Below are 24,872 nucleotides of genomic sequence, written 5' to 3'. Positions count from 1 at the left end.
TTCCCTTGGGTAGGATTAACAATTCTGGGAACCACCGAGAACAAAGAGATGACCGAGGCCCTTAGGCTAGTGAAAGAGGAGAAAGGACATTCTTTGCCCAGACCTCGAGGTGGACAGACACGAGTTGTGGTGTTTCAGATCGCGTTTGGCAACGACTGGAAAGTGCAAGAGACTTTGATGAAAGGATCGGGTTTTCTCGTGGTCACCATAAAACAGTGTGGCAATTAAGTGCAAGAAAAACTTCAACGAAAACGACAAGAGATCTTCCAAAAGAGTTCAACGTATATGTGGGGGGGGGACATAAGAATTTTAGAAAGACTTAGGTGGGGCATAGCACAAAAAAGGTTGGGAAACACTGATATAAATAGATTAAAATATAAAATGAATATATTTTAGTGTTTTAACTGAATTTGCGAGTTAAAAAATTCTTAATTGTTAATCCGATATCGTGTGCGACACTTTTTGTACTCTAATCAATTTACACGTTAATAGAAAATGAATATTTTCTTCAATTCATCTGTAGTCTTCAACATCAATCAAGAAGGATGCAGCCATTTTTAATAACGTTAACTCTCAACTATTTAAAAATAATTATTTTCAGTCAATAATTTTTACATGAATAGAATTTATGTATATTCTAAATTATGAGGTTTCTTATTGTGCAAATATTTTAGAAAAATAATTTACATTCTAAATTTTGTTGTTAATAAAAATTTTTTTCTTTCATAAGTTAAATATTACAAAGAACATTAAATTCCACTAGAAAATGACCAAACGTGGTTTTTATCGAGTTAAAAACTATTGGCTATTTTTCTTTGTAGTGAAATATCAATCGTTAAATAGATTATTAGAGGTTTCAGTTGGGGAAAAAAATTACATAAAATTATTTGATCTGAAAATTATTTTTAAATTAGAAATTATTTATATTTGATGAATATTGAAATCAAGCATTTTAATTTACTTATATTAGTTCATTATTTTCATTTTTAATAAAAAATTAAGACTATCAACAAGATGGAAAACTTTTAATAACCTGCAAAATTTTGATAAAAGTTCATTAAAATATATTTTAATTATTAAAACAGGATAGTGTTCTTTGCAAAGTAATTATTTACATTGATGAATTAAATCTTTAAATATTTTTTTTTTTATCTGTCAATTTTAAAATTATAAATAGCCAAACATTTTATAAGGAAAATGTTCTTTTCTTTCTTAAAAATAAAGTTGTTTAATAAGATATAGAAATACAAGATGATTTCTCTGATGAATATTTGATTTATTTGACAGTTTATTTTAATAAATACTTTGATCGAATTGCATATACTGTATAATGTTGTGAGCCCCACCACAACCTTTTTCAATTATAACAGATGGAATTGAATTTTTCTGTTACTTTTCCAAATAAAAATTTCTTATTGTAAACAAGATTCATATAAAAATTACAATAAAGATTTGTAATTATTCCAAAATAGTTCTGTGGATTAAATATATGCTTTCATACTCTGTTTTAAAAGAACTGGAGACCTGTATTGTTTCATTTAAAACTCAGAGAAGTATTATTACATAGTTGCATCTTAGTTTATTTATTGATCATGGAGGCTGAAGTATAAAAATACACAAGCTAAGAAAGGAAAGGCAATTGATCTAAACTAATTGTTGTGTACAAGTGTAATGAATGTAATGTTTTATGTGTGATGTGTTTTCAAAGTTTTACAACAAATCATAAAAAGCTTTTGTGAGTTTAGTGTGTCATTCTTATACATAGGACGATGATACAAGCCACAAATGTACAAATATATTCACAAGTTTTACAGGTGGGAGTCTTTAACAGGTTATGAAAGCAATGTTGCAGATTGCTTGGACAGTCTCGATTTTATTTTCGCTGAAAGGACTGTACCTACTGCAATGAGTAAATACTCTGTTATGCTTTCTTTTTCCTACCTTAGACATTCCACACCATAATTTGATTTACCAATTTTCAATTACAAATACTGACATCAGGTCAGCAAAAGGTGATGTTTTATATACATGTGATAAGTTAAAGGCTGGATGACAGAACAGGCTCAGTCCCGTCAACCTGTATCTCTTATTTATTTATTCTATGATTCAATAATGAGAAAGATCTATACACATGAAGGGAAGGATATGAATAAAGGGAAAAAATTATATTAATTATTCTTAACAACATGAGGTAATGTCATTTTTTTTAATCTGGGATTTAGTGTGTATGTTGCAGCTAGACATTGATACCATCCAGCCTGGCAATGCATAAGATGGATGTCGATCTGGCAATTCAAAACTGTCACAAAAAATAAATGCACTTATCTGAAGACATGCACTTCTGATACTGATGAACACAAATGTGACTTGTTGATTACAAAAAAACAACATAAAACTTCTAATAAACATTTCCAGGCATCAAATCGGTTAATTAAAAGGGGAGAAAAAACTGATGGCAATTCAATATGGCATGATGCCAGATTCAAAATGAGTTGACGTGACCCATTTGAAATTCACCACTCGTATATTCTCTATACACCACACATACATCAGAATTTTCCAAAAATCTTGTTATGTACATGGTAAATATGTACATGAAGTCAGTCAATCAATTAGTCAAAATTTTGGTAAGTTCCATGACTGGCAGATCAATGCTTTGGTCTCTAGAAATATATCGGTGGAGTTCACAAACAATGGTTAGGATTTCCATTGTTAATACTATATGTGCTACAGGCTGTATACATTGCACATAATTTATAACTGATACCCATAATGTTCCATTCTTGGCTATCTATGACTATCTTTAGAACAGCGTCTTCTTTTTGCTGGAACACATTCTTGATGTTCTGAAATAAAAATGTTTTTGTATATAAAAATTAAATATTTTTTAAAAAATTTGAATGCTTTGTTAATTATTCAAGTTGATTTGACATTCATAAGCAAGGCTTTAAAACGAAATAAATCAGCAATCAAAATCCAATAATTTTGATATATAAACATTATTTGTAAAATTAAATTCATTTGCAACTGCTTTAACATAAAATTTTGCACCCAAGCTCTCACATTTTAATTATATAAAACAGTGTGCAAATTTCACATTATTAATAAAATAAGGAGAGAGCTTTTCAATAAACCTAAAAGTTCTAAACAGTTTTAGTTATGCAGAATATTTGTATTTGTATATGTATGAAAATTGAAATATTGATAACATTAATTAGTGAAGATCATATCTAAATTTGATTAAACCATTATATTATTACCATTGTAATCATTTTGCACAGAAAAATTAAAGATGTCAGCCAATATAAATTTAAAATGAACAGAATAAATACTGACCTCCGGATCCCCTTGTCTTTCTTTTAGCCGGAGTTGCATCATCATCTTTATTTGCTTGTTGCCCGCCAATCAATTTAGAATCTTGTTCACGTCCTCGGGTATTGCGCTGTGCTCCACTTCTAGTAGGCGAATGCCTTTCCTGAGCTGCAAACAGAATATTAAAAATAGTATAAAATAATTTAATATACTGAAACAATAAATTTTAATTCTATGATGTAACTGAAATAAAAACATTTAAATCTTTAATATATTGAAGAGAAACAGAATATTTACTTCTCTTCATACATTCTTCAAACAACAATAAATGCAAAATGACAATGTAAGAGTAAAAGTATATCTATTTTATTAGTTATTGAACTAAAATAGCATGAGTAAACCTTAATATTTGAGCATAACATCTTATAGTTTGATAATTCCAACAAAACAGGTGGACTCTGTTTCAGAAAACTTGAGTTAATTTGTATTATTTGCAGAAAAAATTAATTTTTTAATACATTTTATATTTTGGTAACTACTTTTAATTAATATATTGTTTTACTCTCTCATTTATTTAAGAAAACAAATATACTTTTGTAGTATTATTTTATAACACCATCATTAATATTGAGGAAATATCAAACTACTTGTAAATATGAATATAATTATAACTTTTTGTATATGCCTAAAATACATATGAATTAATCATCATTTAAATGAAAACAAAATATTTCTGGATTTTAATAAATACATTATTTATATTTACAAAAATCCAGCTTAACATTTTCAGCTGATTTGGTTTATATGTTTGAAATACCAGTATATACCATGCTAGGATGAAAATTTACAACCAACTTTAATACCATATAAAATATTGCACAAATTAGTTATCATCTGGCATAATCTTATATATAAAATTGTCGTGTCACAATTTTTGTTACCGTACTCCTCCGAAACGGCTTTACCGATTTTCACCAAATTTTATATGCATATTCAGTAGGTCTGAGAATCGGCTACTATCTATTTTTCATACCCCTACACCATTTCTCCCCTTTCAAAAATATATTTATATGTGGATTAAGGCTTTTATGTCCAACAGATGGTGCTAACTTCTGACGACCTAAGTTTGCTTTTCTGTCAGGCATTCTGCTTTTCTGCGAGAATGGACTAAAGCAGATCATTTCCTATCTTCTATCTATATAAATAAAATATAACGTTCGTTTGTTCCTACCGATTCCTTTGAAATTTTGACACAACGTTGCATTCGAATACGCACGTGTTTTTATATAATATACATGTCGAAATTCCCCCCAGTGGGGGGAGATGGACGGGATTAAGGCTTACTGTGAAGAACTCGGCTTCTATTATACTATTTTACATGCGGTTTTTTGTGTTTTTAATTGCATTTTAATAGGTTACGTCAACAGAATATACACTAAAAAAGGATTTTTCGATATTCCCCAGCGGGAAAAGTGACAGGATTAAGGCTTACTGTGAAGAACTCAGCTTTTATTATACTATTTTAGATGCGTTTTTGATTGCGTTTTAATAGGGTACGTCAAGACAATGTACACTAAGAAGGGATTTTTTGAAATTCCCCCCACGGGGGAAGTGTTATACATTTATAATAGATACATTTTGAGCCACAGCAACACTTGGCTGGGTCAGCTAGTAATAATATAATTTAACTAGATATGATTTATCCTTTTCTTTTGGATGTATTATTTTTAATATAAAGGTCTCTCTATATTTTTAAATTTAAAATATGATGATATTTGCTCTTAATAGAAATTAAAATAAAAGTCATTTTTCCACTCAGTCCCTTCATTGTAATATCTCACAAAATTACAAAAAGAGTTACTAACAAAGTTGAATTTGTGCATCATCAATCCATCTAAGAAACTTTCAATTCAGTTGCATGCCCTAGAGGTTGTATATTGAAATGATGGTGAATTGAAACACAAATCCTCCTTTTTCTCAAAAAATTCCTGATTTGGGATGTGCTGTTTTTCCACTCAGCCCCTCAATTATATTATTATTTATATTTTTTAAAAAAATGTACTTATTGTAATAATTATTTGTAGTTTTAAATATATACCTTAAACAGAACACAATGTGAATAATAAATAGGAAAAAAAACTAAATACAGGAATAAGAAATAACAAAATTTCAATAAAATTTAAAATATCGGAATTTTGTTAAGTTTATAGCTTTTTAGAATAATATTTTACTACAGTAAATGTACTCATTGGTGTATTTATATAATTATGAAATCCTTGGAAAATTTCTAAATCAAACGAGTTAATTCTTTTTCTTATATTCTGAATTAAAATTTAATTTTAATCGTTTTTGAAATAATTTAAAGAAACAAATTGTTCTTTCCGAAAAACATGTTTGAAGTCTTTTTATTGCTGATTGATTCACTTTATAGCATGTAATTATTAATTAATTTTATGTATACTAGTATATAGAATGTAGAGAGTTTATTACATAATAAATATAATAAATTATTTTTTATTTTTTTGTTGTGTATTTTTCATATTTACATTACATGCTAGTACTTTAAATAGAAATGTGTAGACAGGATAAACTTTTTCATATTTTTAAAACATACAATTGATGTAATTTGAATATACTGCATACAAATAATCTCTAAATACAAAAATCTGTTAATCTATGCTAAAACAAATTAAAACTTTATCATTAATATAAATCTTTATTACCTTCTTGTACAATTTTCTTTCCATCTCTTCTGCCATCTCGATAAGAAGTGCGCCCCTTTGTGTCATCACTCTTTCTGGATTCATTAGATCCAGAACGTCTGCCTCCTGTTCGAATATTTCCTACTTCATCTTTCTCTGAGTCCTTGGTACTGTTTCTCATTCTTGTCGGTGTAACAATTGCATGGTCTTCTCCATTTGGCCGAGTTTTGGCACGTGACTTACTAGCAAGTTCACTTAAACTCATTTCATCTTCACTTGAACCTCTCTGTGCTATTTTATAATTAAAAATACAAACATAAGTAAGCAATCAATGAAAATATTTTAAAAAATAATGCATTTTGAATTACTATTAGTGCCATATAAAAATTAGTTTGTTATTTAATCAATAGTTAAAGATTATTACTTTAAGTATTTGTTAATTCTGTATATTAATATGTAGATTTTTTTTGTTCAACCTTCTATTCGGTACTTGTAATTTCTTAACATAAAATTAAAATTTATTAGTTATGCCTATTTTCCAGCATCTTCATTTCTCTCATTCCTGTCAGTGACCTTTATCATTTTGATATATTGTGCTTCTTCTCACTACATACAAAATTTAAAATAGTGTCTCTCTCTCTCTCTCTTTCTTTTTTGGTAAGTACAGAATTTAAGAAATAGAATTAAAATTTTGTAAAATTAATTTTATAAAAAGTAGTGAATCTAAACTGTGTATATTACAAATGGCACAAATCAATTAAAACTGAAGAAAGGGATAACACTGAATTCAAAACAAGTAAACATAAGATGTAATGACTTCAGTATATCACTAAATAAACAAATTATTTCTTGACATTTTAATCACACACAAAAATCTTTTGTTCAACATGTGACATAAAGTATATATAATGTAATAATGAATTTTTACAATTCATGAACTATTTGCTTGATCATTTTTTGGGTTGCAATTTGAAAAAATTGTAGACCTATAAATTCCTACAATTGTTTGCCCTTCCTTAATCTTGAGAATGGCATTAGACAGATGAAAGTCAAAATCAGATATGGAAAGCTTAGGGACAGTGAGGCTCCGATTAACTATACAGTCAACTTGCATTAATACAAATTGCTAGGGGAACAGTAATTAGTTTGATTTACTGAAAATTTGTATTAATGATTTTCAGGATCAACATAGTATAATTTACAGAGTTAAGGATTAATAGGCAATTGTAATTTCTATATTAATTAAAAATATTATAATTTAAAGTTAAATAAAATTAATCGCTCATTTTGTAAATAAATTTATTTATTGCGACATTGTCACGATGCCAGGCTGCTATTCTTAATTTATTTAATTTAAAATATATGCTCTCTACCTCAAATTAGTAGTGGCTTGCTCCTGTACATCATACTTTTCCTTTAACAATATAGTCGTGCTAATCATCTATTAACTGCTTTGAGGAAAAGGTTTTGAATTGAAATAATGTGTCTTCTGGTTTGCATCAGAAATTTGCATATAGTGAATTTCCATATCTGATCTCAGATTTCATCTAACTCTGTTCTCTAGATTAAGGAAAGATGGATGGACAGATGATAGTGGGAATTTATAGGTCTACAATTTTTTCAAATTGCAGCCCAATAATAACTAAAAAGGAAAAACATTTACAATACGGCTATTTTTTAAAATGGCTATTTTCATTTGGTAAGCTATAGTATGACTAATGGCATACAATGTGTAACATACAATTCCATTCTTTACTGTCTTTTGTTTATTTCATATTTTCAGTATATACACTGGTGGAAAATAAAATCCCAACACCAAGAAAGAGTTGTGCTAGATCAGTGGTTGGGGAACTGGGGTAAAATACCCCAAATGGGGTAAAAATGAAATTATTGGGGGTAATAAGGAATTTCTCCAAAACTGAAAGAGTAAAAGTTTTCAATGAAATTATTGTGTTCCAAAATGATAATTTTATTTGGTTTCTCTATTATTTATTATTTTCATTCATTTTCAGTGTAAAATGATTCAACAAATAGTGTTTAATTTAAATTTGTATCGATTTTCTCCTTTTCAAAATGAGGGGGGTAATATCAACTTACACAAATATTTTGGGGTAATGGCTAAAAAGTTCCCCACCTCCTGTGCTAGATAAACGAAACTTGGTAGGTGTGTTTTCATATCTGAAAGATGACGTCTATTCAAATTTTGTGCTAGACGAAGAAGAGTGGTGTGAGTAGTGCCACTATGAACATGCAAATCACATTTGCTGTAAATATGCGATGTAAACTTCTTAAGCGTTATTTATAATCTGGATTGAGCATTGTGAGTTAAGGTTTGAGTCAAGAATCCTTTAAGGAGATGAAGGCAGTATCAGCAGCTTTCTGAGTTTGAACAAGGCCATGTAATAAGGCTACAAGAAGGTAGATTTTCTTTCTGCACTATTGCAGAAAGACTTGGCAAAGATGTATCCACTGTGCATGATTGCAAACTGTTGGCAGCTGTTATCATGGGAAGGTGCTGTCTCAAGAAGACCTGGGTCTGGCCGCACAAGGCCACTACTAAGAGGGAAGACCGCCATATTCAATGCTGGCTGTGGTGCATCATACTGCATCTGCAGCAGAAATTAGAGCTTCTGTTGGTGCCAGAGTGACAGCTCCAAGCCAGACACCCTGTGGTGTTCATTCCACTAACTCCAAATCACTGTCATCTGTGACTTCAGTAGTGTCAAGAGAGAGCTCATTGGAGGGCAGAGTGGAGATCTGTTGTGTTCTCAGATGAGAGCTGTTTCTGTCTTGGTGCCAGTGATGGCCATATGTTGGTTGGAAGAAAGCTTGATTTCAAGTGCTCACCTGGCAGCCTGCGGCATAGACACTTTGGACCTACACCAGGATTTATGGTCTGGGGAGTGATTTCCTATGACAGCAGGAGCACTCTCGTCATTATCCCAAGCACCTCGACAGCAAATTTTTATGTCAGACTGCTGATTGAACTGGTTGTACTGCCATTCATGAGCAATATTCAAGGGGGTGTTTTCAAACAGGATAACGCTTGTCCTCATACCGCTGCTGTCACCCAATGTGCTCTACAGAGTGTTGACATGTTGCCTTGGCCTGTGAGATCACCAGATCTTTCTTCCATTGAGCACGTATGGGAGATTATTGGACGACAAATTCAGTGTCACCCACAACCAGCATTAATTGTTGCTGATTTGACTGACCAAGTGCAACAGGCATGGAACTCCATCCCACAAAATGACATATGCCACCTGTACAGCACAATGCATGCCCGTTTGTATGCTTGCATTCAAAATCGTGGCGACTACAGCGGTTATTAATATACCAACATTTCACATTTGAAATAGATCTTCTCGCACATACTTTAGCCTGTGACTTTAAAAATTCAATCAAATAAATATGTTACCTAGACAAATGCTTTGCCTGAATTTCATTCCTCTAATTTTTTCTTAGTGTTGGGATTTTATTTTCTGCCAGTGTATTTACTCAGTCTGGGTCCAAAAAACTGAAAAATCCAGAAATCTAGACCACTTCAAGCTTGTCAGATAATTGGTCCAGTATTGTATTATAAGTCCTTTTTGCAAAGCTTTCTATGTTTTCTCTATCAAACTATATCACCTATGAAAATTCTGGTTTTTAATATTCCAATAAAGTTATTTTTATATTTATATGTCCTTTATTTATTTTGTGTATAATACAGATAAATGAAAATGAATATGATGTAATAGTTATAAGTTATTTTATTAACCTTGTATATAAAAATATTATATACCTGTATATAAATATCATACTGATATTTATATACAGGGTTTCCTACTCAAATCTTTGTTTTAAATTCCATGACCCTTGTGTCCCTTACAGTATGGCATATTGGTGAAATAAAACAGCATTTGACTTACTAAGCACATAATATTATGCTATTGTTTCTAATTAACAGTTATATATTTCTTAAAATTGCTGAATTATTAAAACTAAAAATAACATGTTTTATTAATTTAAAGTAGTTTATTAATCCACAACCATAAATCTACATGGCTGTGAAAAAAGAAAAAAGCCATTTATTTATTTATTACTATTCATTAACAAATCCTGTATAATGCACGCATAAAAATATATATATAGAGAAAATTTATTAAAGGATAAATTTAATAAACTGGAAAAGAAATCAAATTGTTTTGTTATGCATTCAAAATTATTAAAATGAAATGGTATTATCTTATTATTTTTATCAGTTCATTAACTCCTGCCTTCATATTGAGTGTGTAAGTGGTAATTTTTGAAATATTTTATTAATATAACAGACTTTTCTCTCAAACTTTGAACTACTATTTAACTGTATTAATTTTGCAGTATTAAAAGTCCACACCAATTAGATATAATACTAGATGCATACACCATTCGATTGTATTAAAATCTTTTTTATAACACAAGTACTTCAACAATACAAAATTGCTTTCAAAATAAATATATTATTAACATTAATGTTTTAAATCAGGCCTGGCCAACCCGCGGGCTGCATGCGGCCTGTCATGTTAAAGTGTGTGGCCCGTTAAGTTTTAATAGATATATAATATTGCTTTTGTTTCCCATTATGTGTATACCAAAACAATTAAATAAATGAAAATTTGCATGTGACATCGTTATAATGCGCAAGTGCGAGTACGAACTCTTGGTATAACAATAAAATCTTATTCATTTTGTATTTGTTTTACTTTTTTAAAAGCATGTTTGCCTAAATTATGGCCCACCGTAATGTTACACGTGACCAAGGTGGCCCGGGAAACAATTTGGGTTGGCCAGGCCTGTTTTAAATGCATATAATATATGCATGCCCTATTCCAAAAATATCAATACAATGTGAAAGTGAAGTTGAATCTTTGACAATTCAATGAATGATTACCTATCATAATTGGTATTAGTGACATTGATGGCAGTGTGAAAACAGTATTACTGTTTCAATATAATACTGGAACAAACAGACTAATTTCATCAAGTTCAATGGAAAATGAGCCTGTTTATATAGCAGAAACCTGAAGGATTATAATGGTCAGACAAATAAGATATTGCGATTTTGTTTCACTCACCTGTTCAGTAAATGTTACAATTCAAAAAAAAAAAAAAAATCAAATATGCTAGATATGTTAAACCATTATTATATTTTGAATCAAATGAACATTTAATTTATATACACTGTAAACAAAATTTTCAGTTTGATTGTGCAGAAATAATAAAAGTTAATAAGTTAAAACTAAGCAAAAAGAACAAAAGAAGTTGGAAAAATATAGGAATTTATGAAACGATATCAATTAATACAATCACAAAAATACAACATTCAGGCAAGAATTTAAATTTATCTTTTTTGGAAAAATTTTCATGTGATAAACTTTTAAATTGGTTATACCTTCAACTTTAAGCTTAGAAGAAATGATTAACAATAACATAGTACTTGAATTAGACAAAATTTAGAAAAAAAATTAACTGTTTTCACAAAACAATTATCAATGAAATTCAATTATTTGTGAATGAAAAATTCAGAATTTTGGAAATAAAATTTATAAGTAAAATTACTAAAGAAAATGAAAACATTGAAAGTCAAACAATTATTAATAGATAATGATTTCCAAAAAAGTTAAATAATAAAAGTTTACAGATTGTCTACCTACAAAATTAGAAAAAAATGAAATCACAAAACTTGTTCAACTATTATCAAATAAGAATTAATAAATCTTGCTAAAAAGAAAAAGAAAAAGTTAAATATTGCAACAAATATCTGTGAAATTATTTCATTACATATTTTTTATTATTAAATATAAATGAAAGTTTAACTTTGCTAAATAGACAAACATTTTCCAAACTGAAACATTTTACATATTTAATTTGATTACTTCTTTTTATGGATAAAAGAAAGATTTATTTACTCTATCATTATTACTATTTTTTTTACATATAAAATACATCTGAATATAAAAGCACTTTAGTTAATAATGGATAGATACATCAGTTATATCGTGTCATCTATTATATTGTCAGGTTGCTTTGTCTCCCTATAAGCATGATGTAACAAGGAGCTACTGTATATCACAAAAAATAAATAATTTAAAAGATTTAAACTAGCTACTAATTACTTTTGTTATAACCTCATAACCATATAGATTACCAAAATAATAACGGCTATAATAAGCCAAACAATTGCTATATTGAATCGAGCATTAAAGTAGCCTGCAATTTAATAATTAAAATTAAATTAATTTTAAAATATTAATTTAGAAGGTTCTGGAAGAAAAGAATCTGCCAAAAATGGGACTTGAACTGGCAGCTCTCATTTACCACGTGGTCACATTGCCAGTTACCAGACCTTTGACCAATCTTTGTTTCCAGAACTATTAATTTATATATAACCATACTCAATTACTCAATACTAAGGGAGTTGTGGGTTTGAATCCCACTTCAAGCTGATTCTTTTCCAGAACCTTTAAAATTAAATTAATATTTTAATTTTAATTATTAAATTTAGCAAGTGATGGTACCTAATGCCTACTTCCAGTGCCTAATTACTTAGCATTTAATTATTAATAATAGTAATAATATGGCCCAATATAATGCAGCAATCATTTGGCTTTAATGTATAACTATCATGTTTCAGATGTTGATATTGATAATAAAAAATAATCTCCGATAACAAAACTCTTTTAGATTATTTATTCAACACACACTGTTATGGAAAGACATTTAAGAAAATTCAAATACACATGAAACTATATGCATTTTTTTTTTTCCAATGATATAGGACACCGTGTAGAATTTCTTAAATTCACAACTCACCTTTTGATTAATTATAACTTTTTAATGAAACAATGTAGAGAGTTTTTTTACAATGCAAATTACTTTCTGTTCTCCACTGCAAAATAAACCTGAGTGCCATCATGATTGATATACTCAGGCTGAAAGGCATAGAAAGATGTTTCACTTCAGTTGCAGGCATTGCATCTGAAAATGAAGTGAAGCAGCTTTATATGCCTTTCAGCAGAGATCAACACTAATTGCATTGAATTCCTGAATGATCACACCCTGCACAATGTGATCATTCAGGAATTCAAAAAAAAAAAAAAAAAAAAAAAAAAAAAAAAAAAAAAAAAATAGTTTAAAACTCCCATAGTTTTTGCCAGCATAACTAATTTAGGGTTATCCAGTTATTCTGAATCAATTATGTTGCTCAATATGTCAAAGAGGTTATTTATTGTTAATACAGTCTTTCTAGCTGTGTTGAACCTCCAAATAAACTATTTAATCCAATGACAAACCTCCAAAATTTTTTTTTGCAATCAAAAACAAATTAACACATTGTACTCATTGTTGCAAAGCAAGCCAGGACTCAATCATTTTTTCTGGCATACCTGGCAATCACTGATCTCATTTATGAGCTAACTGACATCTAGAAAATAATAGCAACTCTATCTTGATTAATGAAAAAGTTATGATTGATCAAAACGTGAGTTGTAAATTGCAGACAATCTTGTATAGTTAAATATTTTTCTCTTATATATATAATAAAAGAAAACAGCATAAATCATGGAACCACCATTTAAGACCATACATTGATAGAAATACTGTTCAAATTATAATAACAACAATGATTAATAAAAAAAAAACAAAAACTCTAAATAGGAAGATACTACAGAAATCACAAATCAACTAAAAAAAAATTCTAGCAGAAATATGGAATAATATAAAAGACTGAAAATGAATTATTATAAATATAAATTTAAAAAATTTCAGAATTCTCAAGCTTTTCGAAAGGTAATTAAAAGATTACCTGCAAATCTGACAAAACAAAAGTATAAAAATAACGACAATAAAATAAAACAAAATATGAGAGCTGAAGCTTTCAGGAATTTTTATAATTGTCAAGGTGGATTTACCCTAGAAACTGAAAGGACATGTCAGATGGTCTGCAGACTGACCTATTCATTTTTCTAAAATGCAATTTTTTGCTGTTTAGCCAGAGAAAAGAACATTTTCATGCATCACATATCTGTTGCATTAGGTTATCAGATAGATAATGATAGATTGTGTGCCAAAATATTTTGTGTAAAGTGATATTTACAAGATAAGAAATGGATGGTATCATTATTAATCCACAAATTGATAACTTTGAAAACCACTGATCCAAAGCACACAACTCAATAAATCTACTTGTAAATCTACTAAAAAAAAAATTAAAAAAAATCATAGTTTTATGATAAATCATTGGATTGGCTATTAAGTTATTTAGATAATCAAACTTACACAATTAGAATAGATAATGAAACATCTAACTTGTGTACTATATCCAAAGGATTACCTCAATGTTCCATATCAGCCCACATGTTATTCAATTTATTTATAAACACTGATCCTGCTTGTTTACAATTTTATGCTAACAATATAAATACTACTACATCTGATCTAAACATCTGAATATTAAAATAAAATTCAAATTTAATATTGCAAAAAATTGAAATTTACACAAAAATTAATAGTCTGATGATAAATAAAGAAAAACGCAAGTATACAATTTACATAAATAAGAACACTCCTCAAAAATAATAAAGATATAATGTAATACCTATAAAAATTCAGTTAAAACAAGTAACCAATATTAAATATCTTGACTTAAAATAGATAAATTAAATTTGAACTTGCAAATAGAAAATCCGCTTTATGAAAACAGACATGGATAAATGTATGTAATGACCTATAAATTGAGAAAATTTATGAACTAGTTTATGAATTTATAACCTATTACAAAATAATTTTCTGTGTGCTCTCTTATTTTTAAAACTTTTTGTCATCTGTTCAGAATGTTCAATGGTTACATTTGGACTACAAAATCTCTCTCTAAACAGTATCTTTAATTATGATCAACTAGTATTTAATTCAAAAGAAATACATTAATTTATTTTATGGTAAATGTTTCAATGCATAAAGGAGTTTACATAATTTTCTAGACACACTTGGTGACTGAGCAAAAGAAAAACTGTTTTAAGTACTTCATAATAAATTGAAAGTGCAAAATCAGCAAATAAATTGCTCATTGTATAACCTACACCTGATTTCAAATGAACTTTTTTTTACATCACTTATATCTTGAGTTATCTGCAGAAAAATATGGTATACTTTAAACGAAGTGAAAATTCTAAATTGAACTCAGTCTTTATCATGCATATACAAACTTTTATGATTTTTACTTAGATTCTAAATTTTGGTATACTTTAATTTTTATTAATAAAAATATTTTTGAATTCAAATTGTTATTCTATAATTATCAACGAAAGACAAAAAAAACTGTTTAAATTTAGAAACAAAATGGTAGCTATTTAGTAATATGAATTTAATCTTAAAGCAACAAACCTATTTAATAAAAGTTTTTTTTTTTTAAATAATAAAATTAATAATAATAAAATACTGAAAATAACTGACTTTTAAACAGAGGTGAATCAACTCTTAATAGATCACCTTGGTTTTAATATTAATTAATATAAAAATGTATAATAAATGTGTGTGGATCTTTTTCTCTCTTAAAAAAGTACAATAATAAACTTAAATACTTACAGCGTGATTTTCTGTTAATGTCTTCACGCTTTGATTTAGAATTTTTTGGTAAGCTCTGTTCTATTTCTAGCTTATCTTCTGAAATTTCTTCTTTGTCATCTAACAAAATATCATCAGAAATTTTTTGTTTGGCCCCACATGTTCTTTTTGGATTGTCTTCAACACCCATACATGCTTTAATCAATTCTGCTGCATTTTCAGAACATTTCCGTTTTGTTGGCTTAGAAAAGACTAGAGAAGTAAACGATTCTGTCTGCAATTCTTCTTTAAACGAAGATTTATCTTCAACACTTTCCGTACAAGTTGGTTGAGAAATTTCTTCAGATTCTTGCTCTTCATTTGATTGGGAAAATGGACGGATTACTTCTTCAGCACTTTCTATACTTTTGTTTTCATTTAAAACATTATTATCTTGAGCCTCTAAACAAGAAGAAATACACAGTTTTGCATTTTCTTTATTTTCATCATTGGTAGACTCACAACAATCATTATTAGCATTTTCAGTGTCACAATTCACTTTAGTTTCAGTAGATTCACATTCTTTAATATTTGAGGTTTGTGCAGTTTCACTCTGTTGTACTGACTCTGCATTAGTTTTTGACTCTAAAATTGAAGAACTATTTATTAATTCTTTAGAAATATTATTTTCATTATAACTCTCATTGCTCTTGACATCTGATTCATTTATATACACACTCGATGTAGACTCTTTATCACTGCTTCTAAAATCTTCTAAAGATTTCTCTACTAACATATTTGAAGAATCAGATTTTACTGTATCTTTATCTGCATCATCAAGTAAAGTTATCACATCTGAATTACAGCTATCACCTTCAGCAGTCAATGAATTTATAGATTCGATTTTATTCTCTAAAGTTAATGACAATTCTGTTTGTACATCTTCTGAAGTTTTACTTTTAAGTACTTTATTTATATTTGTAGAAAGCTCATTATCTGTTAGATTCTCTAATTTGTTTTCTTTCTTTCCTCCTGCTTGTTCATCCGAATTCACTGTAGAAATTGGTACTACTGCTGGACTGTTTAAGGACTGTGAACCTACAGAGACAATAGATTTTTCGATTCCAGAATTAATGTCAGTAGATAACTGAGTTGACACAGAAGGAGATGGTACTAACACAAAAGAACCAGAAGTAGAAACTGTTGTTACTGTATTGGTGGCAGTGGTTGTAGTGCATATAGCACCTTTTGCTGACACAATTTTAATTGATGAAGAAGTTCCTGTAACAACAACAGATTTAACAACAACTGTTGCCATGTTGCGTATGGAAGAAGAGCCTGATGGAGTCATTGCAGGTACACTAGCTTTTACAGGAGAAACTTTTGAAACCACTAATCTGACAGGAGATGATGATGACGACGATGAATTTGACAATGCAGATGTATGTGAAGAACCAGGTGTTGAACCAATAATTTCTACAACTGCAGGATTACTAGTTGATCGAACAGATAATCCCGAATGTCCTCCTGGAAGCGTGACAAGTTTAATTGGAACAGTCTTCGATGAACTGATAGGAAGAACTACACTTGGTGAAGAAGGATTCTGACTAACTGAACCAGAACTGTTAATATTTCCTTTAAAAATTAACGTCACTTTACTGCTTGCAAGATTGTCAGAAGATATCGATACACACTTGCTGGAAGATAGCAAAGACGTTACTCCAGATGTGGATCCACTAAAATTTAAAGTAGAAGGCATAATTGTTGTTAAAGAACTTGGACAAGTTCCTTCCCTGGAATGAATTAAATTTTCATTATTTAAATCAACAGTTTTATTATCAATAGAATCCATGTTAGACTGAAGAACAGAACTTTCTGATTTATCTTCTTGAGTTACAGAATCATCATCATCATCATCTTTTTTACTGTTAGATATTGTCAAACTATCAGTGATATCAGAAGATTCTGCAATTATATTTTCTGTTAATGTAGTAGTTATATGATCAGATGAATCACATGAAGCATTAAAATCAGAAACATTTGGAATGTTAAATGTAGTATTCTGTTCAGAATCTTTATCATTGTTTAACTTAACAGTACTATCACCAGAAGTCTGTTCATTTGGTGTATTATCCAATTTTAGTTCATTAATAGTCATATCTGAAAAATCATATTCATTCTTCTGACACAGATTCTCTAGTTTAACATCTTTTTCTGCTGAGATATTTTCTGATGGATTTACAGAATCTGAAATAAAATTTAAAAAATAATTAAAATAATATGAAATTTTAACAGTAAAAAATAATAATATATGTATAATACAGTAATTTCCAAAAATCTATAGTTCAAAATTTGCATCTAAATTCAAACCATAATCTAGATTTTTAGAATTCAAAAAAATTTTTAAATAATTTTGCAAAAGAAAAATAATTTAGCTGAATTTGACATTAGCTTTCATTGAAAAGTTAAATAAATTAAACACTGTTACAAGTAATTAAAAATGAAAGTATAAATATTAAAAAAATTCATAATTATGCTCTAAAAGATTATTGCACATACAGTATATAATGCAAATTTCTTTTGCAATCTGTTGTTATACTTGAGATATTCCTTTAGAAAATTTAAACAAAAATAATATAAAAGATTATTTTTATACTAGTTTAAAAAATAAATAATGAATTTTTGAAAATTACCATTCAAATCAAAAGATTCTGATAAATAATTTTTAAAAGAAATTGTTATTTTTAACATATATGCTCTTTTTACAGCAGTCTATGTAATATTCAACTCCATATCTTAGAAACTGTAACAGCAATGGCAATTCCTGATTGTCTAAACTGGGCTGCTGAGTAGCAACTACTATTTAACATAATAAACTATATACAGTCAAACCTGTCTATAATGGAACCTGTAAGTAGCGAAAACCTGTCATTAACAGAAAATTTCTTCAGTGCCTTGGAACTTTTTGCAAAAAGTAAGTAATGTAAATTAACTTGTATATAGCAGAACCTATCCAACGCAGAAACAGAAAGAAAAATCTGGCCGCATAACAGAAAAATCAGTATCTTTATCTGATTTAACACAAATTTAATAAAAAGTTTACAAGCCTAGCATATATAAATTATAAAAAAGTCAAAAAATACACATATCCAATACAAAATAGCAAAATATGACTACTGTATTACAATAATTTTATTGGGATTTGAAAGGAAAGTTTTTGCATATTTTTATTAATAGCTGGTTTTTACTTAACATAAATGTGTGATGTAATTATAAGTTGTGAAATTTAACACATTATTCCTGATGTGAGATTGTACATTTTGTTTTGAAGCTTATTTTAAACTTTCCTATATCACATTTCACATTTGAATAAAATTAAATTGAAATGTCTGCAGATAAAATGCACATCAGGCATATTATGCATGCTTTTTTCCTAAAGGATATCACACTATACAAACAGTAAAAAGTACTCATACTGTGTATGGGGAAGATGCTTCTGAACTCAGAATGTGTCAAATGTGGTTTTGAGAGTTTTGTTTGGGAAATTTTAAACTAAAGGATATAAAATGTATGGGCTTCCAAAAGCTGCTGAAGAGAAATTGCAAGAAGAAATTGTTATAGATTGATGAATAACAACTCCTGAATCTTAGTGTGTCACAGACACATATTAGTATATATACATCCACTTGAAATGGTTGTAAAACATGCCGATGATTGTGTTCTGTACCAGTTTGTTTTTTTCCACAAGTGAAAAAACCGAACTGAATTGAGTATAATTTTGCCGGATGAAGGTAGGCAGTTGTAAGGTTTCACTTTATTTTAAAATTGGTTACTCATTTTTATCTTAGAGAACTTTTTTATGGATGAATGAAAAAATTAAAGTTAAAATAAAAATATTTGCTATTAACCAAAAATTTGTTCTAGTGGGTGGTGATTGTTTGGTCGAGTACCATGGTACAACTGTATTTGATTAATGTGATTTTGATATATGCAGTAACATCGAGAAATTTATTAATTGTATTAATCAAGGTATACCTATAGTAGATAACCTGTATATAGCAGAAACCTGTCTACAATAGAAGAGTTGTTTGGTTCCTTGAGGTTCCATTATAAACAGGTTTGACTGTATATATGTAGTTCTGGTTAAAATTAATTCTTTAATTAATTTTAACCATGTATACTTTTAACTGCATCCTCTCCTGTGACAGCACTGCTAAACAGTGCAGTAATGTTTCAAGCATTTTATCATATCACAAGATATGGCAGCTGAACAAATAGAACTGTTCAAAACAATATTTTATTTAAATTATTTTAGAACTGTTTTCTGAGTGGGAGATAGTGCTGCACTATTTAACATGTACCAGGAAGGCACATGGCACAGAACCACCCTAACAGAATCATTTTTATATTATATACTGTTTTCATCAGTGATGGTTTTGATTAAAAAATTAACTTTAACTGTGTATAATAATTTATATAATTACTATGTAATAAAAACTGAGGCATTATTTTGGAATTTTATTTTTCTTTGGGAGCAGTTCCAGTGCTCATCACAAGCTGCTGCTATATATTGTATTTACTCGCATATAAGATGAGATTTTTATTCATTTTTCACTGCTTCAAAAACCTAAGTCATCCTATACATGTGAGCAAAAGATTCTTTGCATTTTTGCAATAATTTTTGTGAACAGTGTATTTGCATTTTTTATCGGATGCTCACCCTCTGGTGTTTAAAAACAAAAGTATTTTATCTGGGTTGTTTGAATCATTCTTTTGTATTGTCAGAAGTAAAGATAAATAGCAATAGGAAAAGCAAAGCTTTTGAATTGAATTCCAAAATCACACGGGAGCACGATATAAGTTTTAATTCATTCCCACATGAAAACAGATGATTATTTGGAAATCAGAATTCAGAGAAACTCATAAGGGTAATCAACAAAGAGTGAATTCGGTTAACCTATGGTTCCAAGATGGCAGCTCGTCTGATTCCAGCAAGGAAACAGTGGGGGCGCACGTTCTAACCTAACCTATTCTAATAAATTACCATAATTATTACCAAAAAAAAAATTATTAGAATAGGTTAGGTTAGGTTAGAACGTGCGTCCCCACTGTTTCCTTGCTGGAATCAGATGAGCCGCCATCTTGGAACCATAGGCAACATTAACTGTGAATTCGACTGTTAAGAACTGGCAAAAAAGGTTCCCGATTGTCCAGCTTTACATGAACAAATTATGTTGTTGATTTTACAAGATTTTTCCTTAAAGTTTAAAATGACAGTAATTTTTGTAGGACAATGTGTGCATTTGGTATTTTATTTGTGATTAAACAAAATAAAATTAAAATTGTATTAATAAATCTAATTTTCTTTATTTTGATCTTTAAAGTCACACCTTGTCCTATATGCGAGTAAATACGGTAACAATCAAAAACTGCTACACAATTTAATTTTTCAAGCCAATGCTCATATCAGATGTACAATACAAAAAATTATAAAACCAAAGAACAGTAATGATGTATTTGAAAATAGAATATATATATAAAATAAAAATGACTAACTTAAGTTAATATTATAATAGATGTTTTTGGTGGAACTTTGGAAATTAATCCATCTCTCATATAAAATCAGTTTTCTTGTTTAAAATTAATATCTTTTCCTTTTTTAAAAATCTTTGTAATGCACTTTCATATAGTTTTATAGTGAAGTCTATTTGTAATGTCTCTGGCAAACATCTCATAAAATATGCATCCAATTAAGAAATTAATCTGAATAAAAGTTATTTATTTATTTTCAAGAGACCTTTTCAATTTCATAAAAGGTAAGTCATACTCTGCCCTTTTATAGGGGTGGAGGATAACTTCAGAATTTCAAAGGAGACTCTCTATTTTATATTTTTGGATTCTTGATTAAACAATAATAAAGTTTTATTTAAAACATTTTAAACAAAAATATTAAACTTAAAAGTTTTGAGCATTTTGCATGTATTTTCAAAAAACTTTTTTTCTTTTTTTATCAGTAGAATAAATTTATTATAAACAACAAAAAATAAATACAGTCAAACCCGTTTTTATGCGGGGGATAGGGACCGCATTAAAAAAACGCATTAAAAAAAATTCTTACGAAACTTCACGAGGGGCTATAAAAATAGTTTTCGCAACACAATTAAAAAAATATTTTTTTATGCGGTCAATAGGGACCGCATAAAAAAAGTCTCACATAGAAAACAACTCAAAACCGTACAAAATAGAATTTATTGACAACAGATGTCAGCACTTGACTGCATCGTCTCGTCTATCGTCTGTTTTACATATTTTTGTCCAGGTGGTGTTTTGTTGACTTAAAAAATAAATTATTTCATTTTTCGCATATTCATGCAATAATATTACTATAAGAAGTTCATTTATGCTATAATAAGTTTATTTAGCTATAATAAGTCAACGTGATACATGACAAATCGCACGAGACTAGTCGCCAACTATACCGCACAAATAAAAAATCGCATTAAAAAAATCGCACAAAAAAAGACTGCATAAAAACAGGTTTGACTGTATTCAAATTTTTTATTTATCTTCAAACTATTTAATTTATTAAATGTAAGAATCAAATTATTTAATAGAATTGCCATTTTGGTTTAAAACAATTTTTTTTTAAGGATATCATTTAAACATTAGTAACTGTCTTTTAACCACAGATACAAATGAAAATAGCATGTTTTTTGAAAGAATGAAACATATGTTCCTTCTTTAAAAACAATTACTGTGAAAAATTTGCATGCAATCAAGACTTATTCTGGATAAAAATTATTTAAGTTCTTATCTGATTATATATGTATCTAAATATCAATCATTAATAAATTTAATTGTCTTAAAGCATCTGTTATAATCTTAATTTATTGTAACTATTACTTTTTTAAAAATATGATTAAAAATGCTCCTAACTTATGAAATTAATATTTTTTGAAAAAAATGTTTTAAATAAAACTTTCTTTATCCTTCTTTCTTATTTTTTCAAAAACAGAAAAAATAAGTAGTCCCATTTGAAATCTAAACTTGTTCCCTGCCCTTGTAAGGGTGCAGGTGGTGAGTGTTTTTATGAAACTGAAAAGGTCCCGAGAAAATAAATCTTTTGTTCTGATCAATTTTTAATTTTAATTGGATGCATATTTTACAAAATATTTTTCAGGTTACATCATTGTAAATGGACCACTCAGTGTGTGTACATGTGTGTATATATATATATATATATATATATATATATATACACACACATACAGTCGAGTCCGCATAAGTCGACACCCGGATAACTCGACACCATCGATTAAGTAGTCAGTTTCTGTGGTTCCGGCCGACTTACATAGGCATTAATGTTAAAAAACTCCGGTTTACTCGACACCATTTAACTCAGTGTTTCCCAACTTGGGGCCCTCGCCCCACAAGGGGGCAATTTGATCTTTAAGGGGGGCAATTTGAAAATGGACTTGTTTAGAGTTTAAGTTAACCATATAGCTGCTGTATGCCATATTTATTGTAAATATTGATTTAAGCTAGTTTTAGTTTTCTTTGTTCTTTGTTTCTCTTTCCTTCTAGAACTTTCCTTTATAACCCTTTTCCCTTGGAGTGGGATTAACAATTCTGGGAACCACAGAGAAAAGAGAGATAAATGAGGCCCTAAGGCTGGTGAAAGAGGAGAAAGGACATTCTTTGCCAAGACATCAAGGTGGACAGACATGAGTTGAGGTGTTCCAGGTCGAGTTTGGCAATGACAGGAAAGTGCAAGAGCAACTTCAATGAACATGACAACGAGAGACCTTCCAAAAGTGTTCAACGTGGTATCCCACCCAGAGACTGTAGAGTTCAGCAAGAAAAGAAAACCCCAGGTATTCCAATCTTTTCAATGTTCTATTTCCTATTTTATCTTTTTCCTACTAATTTTTCTATCACTAATTTTAAGTTAGTACATAAGTTTTAGTTATAGTTTTTATATTGTCGCAAACTTTATATGTTGTTTGCGCTGTATTATTGTTACATATTTTATAATACCGTGGAGTTGGAATCTAAAATAAAACCTGTACATTTATGCGAAATAAATTACTTTGTTGACCATGTCGTCGCATGGTCTTTGAAACGTGTTTCTTTTGTTGATCTACAGCTCTACACCATTTCGCGTGAATCCAACATCATATTTCTTTTTTAGTTTCTAATTGATTTTATATATATTTTTCTAGCCCATAAGGAAATGAGTGGTGCAAGCAAGAAAAAAGTTCGTCAGTATTCGGAGAAATATTTAAAATTTGGTTTTATACCTGCTGTCCACGATGAACGGTCACCTTTTTGTCTTTTATGCCAACAATGCTTGACCAACGAATCAATGAAAGGAGGTCATCTTGAGGCACATTTGAAGGCAAAACATAATGCTCATATTAATTCAGATTTGAATTACTTTTAAACTTTGAAGAAAGATTTTGAAAAAAGAGTAACATTAAAGTCTCTATTTACTGCTCATAAAGAAACTATCAATCGTACTCTGGAGGCTAGTTATCAAATTTCATTACTCATCGCTAAATCTGGGAAAAGTCATACTATAGGGGAGAACTTAATCAAACCATCAATATCAGCATTTCTTAAAATGGCTCTGGACAAAGATGTTAAAGCTATGCCACTAAGTAACAATACTGTTAGCAGAAGAATAGACGAAATGAGTGAGGATATTGAAAAACAACTCGTTGAAAAGCTGAAATCAAGACAATTCTCAGTGCAAATGGATGAATCAACTTTGAGAGACAGTGAGGTCGTACTTATAACTTATGTACGATATATTGAAAAGGGTGAAATTGCTGAAGAAATGTTGTTCTGGAAATCATTAGAAAGCACTACAACTCCAAAGATATATATAGTAAGCTAAAAAATTACTTAGATGTCAATAATATACCAATGAAAAATATAACATCTTGTGCTGCAGATGGTGCTCCTAATATGATGGGGAAGAAAAATGGTTGCTTAAAATTGATGAAAGATGAGAATCCAAAAATGCTTCTTATGCATTGTGTTATTCACAGGGAAAAGTTAGCAGCTAAAAACATTTCACCCGTTCTAAATGAAGTACTAAATTTAGTTATAAAGTGTATCAATACTATTAAAGCAAGTGCCAAATGTGAACGTCTTTTCAAGTTATTTTGTGAAGAAAAAAATGTGACCATGTGAGACTTAGGCTATACTTCACACTGAAGTAAGATGGCTCTCAAAAGGAAACTGCCTGAAAAGATTTAGGGAACTATTTGATACTCTTAGTGACTTTTTACG

General features: G+C 29.2%; 1 protein-coding gene across 1 annotated transcript in view; it reads right to left on the bottom strand.

Moving 5' to 3' along the window:
• Window positions 1-1,725: 1,725 nt before the first annotated feature.
• The window catches only part of LOC136989704 (serine-rich adhesin for platelets-like), a 104,365-nt gene continuing 81,218 nt past the window's right edge, over window positions 1,726-24,872 (bottom strand). Inside the window, exons 8-11 of the mRNA XM_067287942.1 lie at window positions 15,618-17,822; window positions 6,036-6,305; window positions 3,337-3,480; window positions 1,726-2,846 (exon numbers count right to left, since the gene is read on the bottom strand). Of these exons, the coding sequence (XP_067144043.1) occupies window positions 2,788-2,846; window positions 3,337-3,480; window positions 6,036-6,305; window positions 15,618-17,822 (2,678 nt within the window). The 3' untranslated portion in view covers window positions 1,726-2,787. The remainder of the gene's footprint in view (window positions 2,847-3,336; window positions 3,481-6,035; window positions 6,306-15,617; window positions 17,823-24,872) is intronic.

The sequence above is a fragment of the Centruroides vittatus genome, unplaced genomic scaffold (genome assembly GCF_030686945.1).
Source record: "Centruroides vittatus isolate TY-2023 unplaced genomic scaffold, ASM3068694v2 scaffold_752, whole genome shotgun sequence".
Lineage (NCBI taxonomy): Eukaryota > Metazoa > Arthropoda > Arachnida > Scorpiones > Buthidae > Centruroides > Centruroides vittatus.
Note: the sequence above shows the minus strand (reverse complement) of the source record. Positions and strands in the feature narration are given on the sequence as shown.